This window comes from Syngnathus scovelli, chromosome 3 (assembly GCF_024217435.2).
Source record: "Syngnathus scovelli strain Florida chromosome 3, RoL_Ssco_1.2, whole genome shotgun sequence".
Classification (NCBI taxonomy): Eukaryota; Metazoa; Chordata; class Actinopteri; order Syngnathiformes; family Syngnathidae; genus Syngnathus; species Syngnathus scovelli.
In genome coordinates this window covers 18,403,474-18,412,937 of record NC_090849.1, presented here as the reverse complement: position 1 = coordinate 18,412,937, position 9,464 = coordinate 18,403,474, and the positions used below count along the sequence as shown (strand labels likewise).

Below are 9,464 nucleotides of genomic sequence, written 5' to 3'. Positions count from 1 at the left end.
TCTTGTGAACAAATCTTTTGAGTGAACTGATTCTAAAGATTCAGTTCTCTTAAAAGAACTGGAATGCACATCACTAACTGAGAGAAAGAAGATTGGCATTCGCAGTCGAGAGGAACTTGCGCGCTCAGCCAATCAGAAGACGGGGTTCCATCCTTACGTTTACCGTAACTGACAATATACGCATCGCCTTTTTTTAAATTACCCACAGGATGACGTCATTCTACCGTAAAATTTTGGGCACGGTATGGCCCCAATTTTGACTGATTTATTGTAAATAATAAAAGGAAAGATAAATGTGTGTATTTAACATTAAATGAAATTTGATAAAATAAGTGTTATTATTCATTTTATGATTGTAATTATCTCATATATATAGCACTACATACACAACATATATTTAAAAAAAAAAACTGGTCCCTGAGCAAACAATTTCACCTTCACTCGAACACAGCAGAAATATTCCAATGTATGTTTGCATATTTCAGTTTTAAATATTGAAATAAAAAACAAATACTTAGCAACTGTTTTGTATTATTTTTATTATTTTCCCAACAAAAAGTTGCAAAAACAATCAGCACTTAGCATTCAAACCTATTTACCAAAATGAAAGAGTAGAAAAAGCCTGCAGGAAGGACACGTGAAGTTAAACATATTTGCATTACTCTCAAGGCATGCAGATTGCGATTTGGGGTCAGTGTTTACATTCAGCAAGCTGGGAAGCATTGAGCTGTACAGAGGCACGTACGATTGCTGCATTTCTTCATTTAATAGAAAAGGAGCTCAGTAACCATGTGTTCAATTTGTGTGCGTGAGACGTTATTGCTGGTTTTGTGGAAAGTATACAGAAAAAAAACAAAATGTGCTCATTGGACCGGAATAGTCAGTGAGATTAGTTGACTGCAGCACCTTACTGAATATTTAACAGAAAATAGAAATCCAACAATACCAACTGTGCTTGTGAGTTCAAACGTGCTGTATGTCTACTGTAAATAAAACTTGTTTTCTCTTTATCAATTTTTACACTGAATGTATGTGTTTTGTGGACCAAAGTTATAGTAAATAATAATAATCTTTATTGCACCCTTGGAGAAAAAGATATAGCATATGAAACTCATTTCAGGGTTAGGCACACGTCAGCATGATTATTAACCTTGTTAGAATGTCTTTTCGTATGAGCGTGAGATGCATAAAATTAGCATTTCTAATAATATTATGAAGGGTTTGTGTTGTTCAAATGTGTTGTTTCCATCAGGAGTTCTGTTAAAGTTTGTTGTTTTGTGCTGTGTATTGCAAAATAGTTCTATGAGACTAAAAAGGTGAAGCATTGCACTGCAAATGCACATAAGATGCAATTCAACAAATCTATACAGCTAAAAAAGTTCACGTGGAATAAACGATGAACCACGAGGGGGAACACTGCAGTACTAGGAAAGAAAGTTCAAAGATAAAAACCTTCAGTTGATGCTCACTTGTTTGCTCTCCTCCCGCCGCCCTTTCCCGTCAACTTTCTCCTTAGTTTGTCGGCACAGCTTTAACGCTCGGGCGATGAACACGTCCAAGTCGAAGAAGCGTTCTTTCTGCTTCACGGGAAGCGACTCGTCGGGTTGGACGTCTGAGCATTTGGAGGTGGTGGTAGTGGAGAGAGTTTCAGGAGGAAGAATAGGAGAGGTGGGAGTGGAGGGATGGAGGGAGCAAAGAGATGGAGGGGTGATGGGCGGAAAGGGGCTGTCCTCATTGGTGACGTGATGAGGCTCCACTGTGGGGGACAGCGGGAGAGGTGGGGAGGAGGGGTAGCAGGAGTCCCGCTCCAGAGATGGACTCGGACTGGGTGAGTCCAGACGGGATTGGGTGCTCTCCACCCAGCGGGAGATCTCTTGAAATAAATCCCCCGTCCCAGTTCCTGCAACCTGGTCTTCCACTTTTATCTCTCTCACGTCCTCCACGCTTCCACCGAGCGGATGAAGGGGCTCCGGCGGGCTGCTTGTGTTGCGCTTCCAGTGAGACAGATCCAGAATGAGGCGGGGTTCCGAGTAGTGCAGAGGTTTGCCATCCCGCCACGCGATCCGGTCCAGATAGGACGGCGAGCCCACCTTGTAGTCGCATGAGCGGCCGCAATCCAGATCGCTGAAACCGCAAACCCGGTCCAGAGAGGAGTGGGAGTGCTCCAGGTAGCGTTCGGCGGAGCTGCTGTGCGAATATTTACGTGGGTCCACCTTGAAGGAATGGGAAATATAGTAAATGAGTTGTTGTTTTGCCAAGTATTTATTTAATTGTGCCATTTTGAAGATGAATTTTGGTACCAAATATGACATACAATTATTTGGTGTATTTCAATAATTACTCTACTGTCACTTATTGGACAATTTAAAGTCTTGAATGAACCTCAAATTGTAAAATATCATGTTGATATTTTATGGATCAATCTACTCAACACAACAAATGTGAATTGTTGAGGCATATCCTACCTGGGCCTCCTCTAGAAGTGAGGTGCAGCTGGCTCGCGGGTCCCTCTGCACTTCCTCTTCTTCTGTCGTGCTCTCAATATCTGAGGTCATGTGACCGGAAGGCATGCATCCACAGATCCCGCCTAACTGTGGCCAGCACACATCTGTTGATAAGCTGAGAATAGAGCAACAAAAAGTTGATCTCTAGATTTGTTTTTGTATGGTTAATATGTCGGGAGGGGTCACCTGTCCCAGTGGATGCTGGAGGCCCGGCTCAGACTGTTGCTGAGACTGTGTCCCATGACAAGATTGTCTTCCAGTTCATCCTCAATGCGGAAGGGGTGTGACGAGGTGGGCTCGTCCTCAGGGCAAGTGTACTGGCGCAGGAAGGGGTGGGACAGCGCCGCCTCAGCCGTCAGACGGTCAATGGGGTTGAAGGTCAGGATTTGCTCCAGGAAGTCCACAGCTGAGAGGAAATCCGTGACAAAAAAGCAAGTCACAACATACATAAGCATCTCACTCATTTATTGGTCACTCCACTCACCTTCTGCATTCACTTCAGGCAACAGCACAGAAAACGGCTTCTTGACTTTCCAGCCATGATTAATATACGAAGGCATCACCTGGACAGGCAAATGGGACAACGTCATTGTATGCTTATGATATTTTTGTATTCAAGAATGAAAGCAAGCACCTGTAGCAGGTCCTGTCTGTCCTCGTCTCTCATTACTGGCACAGTGTCGAGAATCAGCTGCATCTGTTCCAGCTCGTGAGCTCCTGAATGGAAGAGTCACCCATCACTTCTTATATCCATATTATATAATACATATATATATAATATATATGTATATTTTTATATGCATGTATGTATATGTATATATACATAGAAAAAATATATGCGTATATTTCTATATACAAAAAAACGAATATATAATTTAATATATATATTAAAAATCCAACATATTTCTTGAAATACTCATTTTGTTTCTGGCTGTATCCCAATTTTCTTTTTGTATTTTTTTATTTTTATAAATCCAATCCCATTAGATTGTGCTAGATAATGAGATAAAGAGCTGGCTTTCCCCAGCATGTTTATTGTAGTGACGTCACCACACCAGCAGAGAGTGCTACACCAAAACAAGCCATCGAGTACTCTTTAAATAATACTGCAGTTACTAATATAATTGTATATTATGAATATTTGCTGGTATTAGGGTTTCCCACACACACAAGCTGTATGTTTGCAACCACCTTTATAGGTTATCGCCGTCAGTGTATTAGGAAGAAAGTGCACTGGGTTCCCAATGGTAAACATGAATACAGTAAAAGCAATAAAAAGCGATTCCTCAGCTGCTTTGCGGATTGCGGTGTTAGGTGAAAATAAAAGCTGTGTTTGACTCTAATAGTTTAGCACTTCCTGCCGTATGTGCTCCCCCGTGGTGTCGAGCAGGCCGGTGGAGGTCAAATAAGCTGCTAGAGGAGGAACAACATGCAGACTTACTCTGCATCGTTGGTATTCTGCTCACACAATCACCGAGACTGCACAGAGAATATCGACCCTCCTCTGTTGAGGACAGACAATCGCTCAACAGACGCCACCTTGTGTAATGTCGTTTTGAATTATGGGAGTGGCATTCATCGTACATTTTAAGGGAAACAGCTTTTGAAAATCCACTTGCAATCTTCTGAGCATGAGAGGCTGACCGAGAGCAAACTAAAATAGTCAAGAACTGAATGAAGTTGTAAAAAATGCAGCCTGATGGACAAGTTTGGAGGTTGGGGGTTTGAATCTGACCCTTCCTATGTATGGGTGACGAGGACTCTAGAACTGTCCGCTCATATGAACACTGCACAATTTCAATGATACCTGCAAAGAGCATGCGTCCAGTGAGCATCTCAGCCAGGATGCAGCCTGCAGCCCACATGTCAATCGCCTTGGTGTAGTTATTTGGGGACAGGAGCAGACGTGGGGAACAATACCACTTGGTGACCAGACCCTCGGACAGATAGCCCTGTGAGAAAACAATGAATGAGACGTTACAACAGACACTCTCCTTGTTCCGCCTTTCTTCCTTGCTCTTGAATAATTTGTGGGCAGAGCTAACGCTGTAGATGCACACAAACATCTCTTGAAAGAGTAAACATTTGACCATATTGACGCTTCACCCTCCACTGAACTTCCTGCCCAAACATTTCTCACCCCCTTGCCCTGATTTATCCTCTGCTCCCGTTATGCAAACATACCCCCTTGTGTGGCACCCAGCAGATCTTCTGCCCCCGTGATCTGAACGGACAGAGATCACCTTTCAACTTGCACACAAACACTCAAAGATGCACACAAAGCTCGACTAATGTTACAGTATTTCTGTTGACACTGAGGTAGATCAAACAGATCATGGGGTAGGATTAGTACTAAAACCCGACACTGGGCAGGTTATGTATGGACACTTTATTAAGTACCACTGCAGACTACTAGCAAATCCACGAGTTAGTACAGAACATAAAAGCCCACAATGATTTTTTTTTTTTTTTTTTTGCCGGATGCTTCATTTGAAATACTATCCCTTATCACAGAGTCATTTCAGCACAATGCTCCTTATTCTGAGGATCCCTTATCTCCTGTCTCAGTACCTCAGCATAAGGGACCAGAATAATATCTTCACAATTGCATTACAATAGGTACATTCCGCCATCTTCAGCCTAGCCGGCTCACATATCACACAAACAATGAGAGAAACATCCTGTTTTCCAAGTGACGGAATTTATACTAAAAATCATTTTAGCACTAATAATGTGGATTTATTACAACTTGCCATAACAGTATAGAGTTTAATGGCCTCCAAAGTGAATAAAAAGTATTCACTTCACAAGAGAAATTCCAGTAAAGCTGCCATGTTTAAACAAGAGCAAGAGCGGATTCATCGGGTTCAATTTACAAAAGATTAATGAGAAAAAAAAAAGTGTCCTTGGAATAGAAGCTTAAAAAATAATGTGGCTCCTTAAAAGTAGAATTGAGTCGTTATTGTTACCATGGCAACATCAGAGGGGTTCAACATTGGTAGACTAACAAGGACATAAACAGGAGTGCTAAGTTTTTTAAATGTGGACAGTGTTTTTACAAATAACACTTGAATTTTCCATGACGTATTGTTGTGTCACCCCCTTTTATCGCCAGGACATTGTGTTAGCACTAACATCAGCTACAGGGTTAGCATGTGCAGTCAAGCGTATTGTTTCGTCAAAAAGATATTAAGTTTGTCACTCAAACCAATGCAAGCCTGTTATTCACATTATGCCACAAAACAGACATAAATTCATTGTTTCTTTATTATATAGCCAAGTTTATTTTTGAACAGTTAGCAAAGCCTACAATTAGTATTGATTTGCAACTTTGTGATTGTCATTTTAAGATTACTAAAAGTAATAGGACAATTTTACATTTATTTAGCAACCTTTTTTAAAAATATGTTTTAATTAGCCACTTTTCAGCACAAACACAAAACAACAATTGAGCGCTTGTTTAAGCTTACCTTATGAGAATAGTGGGGGTCGACTATCCGGGCCAGGCCAAAGTCTCCGATCTTGAGCAGCAGTTGGTCAGTGTTGATGAAGATGTTGGCAGGCTTCAAGTCTCTGTGCAGCACATTGGACGAGTGGATGAACTTGAGGCCCCTCAGCAGCTGGTAGAACAGCAATGTGGCGTGACCTGTAGAGATTGTGACTTGAGTCATGTTTATGCCAAGAAGTATTTGATTATTTTGTTGTTTCTGCAGTGAAAAGTTTTTGTACCTGTCGATAGTGCTCCTTGCTCCAGCACCTGAGCCAAATCTGTTTCCATGCACTCCTGGATGACATACAGGGCGCTGAGCTGGGCAGGGTCTCTGGCAGGCGGTTGTCCGTGTGGCGCCAGGACCTCGTATACCCGGACCACATTCTCATGACGCAGCCGGCGGGTAATCTTCACCTCTCTTAGTGCGTGCTTCACCGAGACGGCATCACGCATGGCCAACTTCTTGATAGCCACACGACGTCCGGTGTGCTGGTCCACGGCCGACAGGACCGGACCTGTACCGCCGGCGCCGAGGAGCCTGATGTCGACAAAATGAGCGCTGATGTCGAAGCCGTGGAGGAAGTGCGATGTGTCTTGTCTGGCCATGATTGATGACTTGCCCTGATTGGAAAGTTGTAAAGATATGAGTTGGACTTGCTTGATTTTTACCACAGTTAATTTTTGATTGAAAATGACTTACTTATGACTTATGCCAACATCTGCGGGACACTCATCAACTCTGCTCAATTATCCATAGAAAAAGCTGCATAATGAACAGCTACAAGAGTATTGTCTTCTTCCTCTTCCATGGTGGTTCATTCACATATGTTTAAGCGCCATAGAAAATCAGCGGTGGTCTCTCTGCATTTTAATCTCTCACCCTTCAGTTTCCGGTAGCCGACACTATGAGCTGGAGGCATTTCAGCACCCCACTATGAGCTTCAGTCAGCCAGCGCATCTGGCACCGCGGCTGCAGGAGGGAGGAGGGAAAGGAAGACAGGTGAAAGTCACACAGCAACAGTCTGCAGAGTCTGTAGTTACAGCAGCGCTACGATCATATATATTAGATCCAGTACGAGGACTGCAGCTAAAAGCATTACGCCTTTTCAAACACAGGAGTGCCTAGTTTGGATTGGCATTGTCAGACTACTCATTCAACAAAGAACAATATTTACAGAAGAGATACAATGTGAGAGAGAGAGAGAGAGAGAGAGAGAGAGAGAGAGAGAGAGAGAGAGAGAGAGAGAGAGAGAGAGAGAGAGAGAGAGAGAGAGAGAGAGAGAGAGAGAGAGAGAGAGAGAGAGAGAGAGAGAGGGAGCGAGAGAGAGAGAGAGAGAGAGAGAGAGACAGACAGACAGACAGACAGACAGAGAGACAGACAGACAGACAGACAGACAGACAGACAGACAGACAGACAGACAGACAGACAGACAGACAGACAGAGACAGACTGAGAGAGAGACAGACAGAGACAGACAAACAGACAGAGAGAGAGAGAAAGACAGACAGAGAGAGTCACAGAGACAAAAACAGAAACAGAAAGGCTGCATATAGTGGTGCTGGATGGGAGGTGCAGACTAACTTCATAAATAATGCATCACGACTGGAGATGGCGCTTTGTGTGAGTGCGTACGCATGTGTGCGTGTGTGCGAGTGAGTGAGTGAGTGAGTGAGTGAGTGAGTGAGTGAGTGAGTGAGTGAGTGAGTGAGTGAGTGAGTGAGTGAGTGAGTGAGTGAGTGAAAAAGAGAGACAGAGAGAAAGAGAGAGAGACTTCAGCAACTTATGCAACAACATCATACAAATTAGTTTCACAAAATGACTTAAAAGTGGATATTTTTTGTTATTTCAGAAGAGAACGTTGTGAAAAATGAAGAAAAGATATGTCTGATTCTACATTAGAGCAGGATGTACAATTTAACACAATTTAAGAAAGCAGTTCACACATCTTGAGACTTGCTTCTCAAAGAAGGATAATTAAAAATACTTTATTTAAATTTTTGTAAACAGGTTAGTTCAGTCTCTTGTGTTTGCTGACATGACATGTTGATCAAGATAGCGTTGGTCTATATTTGTTTTACTGCTTTTTAGCATTAAAAATAAAAGTAGGTTTCTAAAATTACAACACAACATTGAGAATTTGATTTTATCAAAGGAATTTGGTGGGGAGCAAAATTTTTAAGGTGGATTTTAAAGCATTCTCTCTTGATTGTCAGCTTATTTCATTCACGTGCAGCATAACAGTTTACAATATTTATTATGAACTCATGGACTCCACTAGTGGATCCGAGTCTGCAGACCTTAAGAGCCATACTAAAAATAGCAATGAACTTATTCCAGACACTTGTGTGACTTCAACATTGTCCGAGCAGTTAAGATTTTTATGAATACTATTATTGTATATGGGAAATGTGTTACCTTCCGCTGTATTTGCAAGTGTCAGCATTAAAGCTTGACTGCATCTTTTTTTTTGTGACTTCATGCAGCAGCTGCGTGCGTGTGTACGTGTGTGCGTGCGCGTGCTGTGTATCCCTTTTCGGCATTACTAAAACACTGCTTGAATAAAATGTGAGTAAAGTGCACCCACTAAAGCCAACTATTTAGCCTTTCCTCAAACAATAAGTGCTCACGTCGCAGAGTGGCTGCACAATACAATCAAAAAAGGAAGAAAGGGAGGAAAAAAGAACAACATCCTCACACTCACCGGAACATCATCCGTCCGCCCGCCCGCCGTCTGCAGACAAAAGATCCGCTGAACAAATAAGCTAGACAGATGCAAGTCCTCGTAGGGGAAAAAAAGTGAATTAAGTAAACGCATCTCTATATCGCGATGCCTTTTTGTTACAAGGGGGTGATACCATACGAGAAGGGAGGGCAGGCAACTGACAGCATGTCGGCGGCACCGGAGTGGGGATCTGCAGATGATGAGATAAGGCGGCCGGCTGCTCCGGAGCCCCGCTGTGTGGACGCCCAGAGGACCGCGGAGAAGGGAGAGCAGAGAGAGAAAGAGAGAAGGGGGGGAGAGAGAGAGAGAGAGAGAAGGGGGGGGGGGGGGGGGGGGATCAAGACACACACAAGCACGCACACACTCTGCAGTTGATGAAGTGCATGTCTCTCATTTCATCTTTTCCCACAATTCCATCTGCTCAGTCAGAGTCCCAGCAGCACCAGCAGTATGCATGATGACCTCACTTAAACCTTCCTTTCTGCACTCCACCACCATCAAAACCTCATGGAGTACACACAACATAATTACACAAACGTCTATAATATAAAAAAATGTGGTTTTAAAAATAAGTGTTTATGGTTTAATTATTATTTTTAATTTGTATAAAGTTATGGTACATATGCAAATGAAAGAACTTTGTTAAGAAAATCGCATTAATGTTACATATTGCTCAGGTCATGAAATAAAAGCAGGCAGAAGAGAGCAGATGGGTTGATGATGTGAGCGAGACATGCAAAACACACCT

At 42.6% G+C, this 9,464-nt stretch overlaps 1 protein-coding gene across 6 annotated transcripts; it reads right to left on the bottom strand.

Annotated features, from left to right (window-relative positions):
• Nucleotides 1-522: 522 nt before the first annotated feature.
• Nucleotides 523-9,013, bottom strand: mapk4 (mitogen-activated protein kinase 4). Of its 6 annotated transcripts, none has more exons than XM_049763942.1 (11): nucleotides 8,696-9,013; nucleotides 6,695-6,964; nucleotides 6,409-6,615; nucleotides 6,234-6,288; nucleotides 5,975-6,150; nucleotides 4,312-4,456; nucleotides 3,139-3,221; nucleotides 2,989-3,067; nucleotides 2,691-2,910; nucleotides 2,466-2,619; nucleotides 523-2,213 (listed from the first exon to the last, which is right to left on the bottom strand). In XM_049763942.1, the coding sequence occupies exons 3-11, from the start codon at nucleotides 6,598-6,600 to the stop codon at nucleotides 1,455-1,457; spliced, it is 1,863 nt and encodes a 620-aa protein (XP_049619899.1). In that variant the 5' UTR covers nucleotides 6,601-6,615; nucleotides 6,695-6,964; nucleotides 8,696-9,013; the 3' UTR covers nucleotides 523-1,454. The 6 variants fall into 6 exon arrangements, with proteins under 6 accessions (XP_049619899.1, XP_049619898.1, XP_049619895.1 ...); XM_049763941.1 differs by having other exon boundaries at nucleotides 6,234-6,615; nucleotides 6,695-6,796; nucleotides 6,875-6,964; XM_049763938.1 differs by having other exon boundaries at nucleotides 6,234-6,615; nucleotides 8,696-8,773; nucleotides 8,850-9,013.
• Between the last annotated feature and the right edge of the window lie 451 nt (nucleotides 9,014-9,464).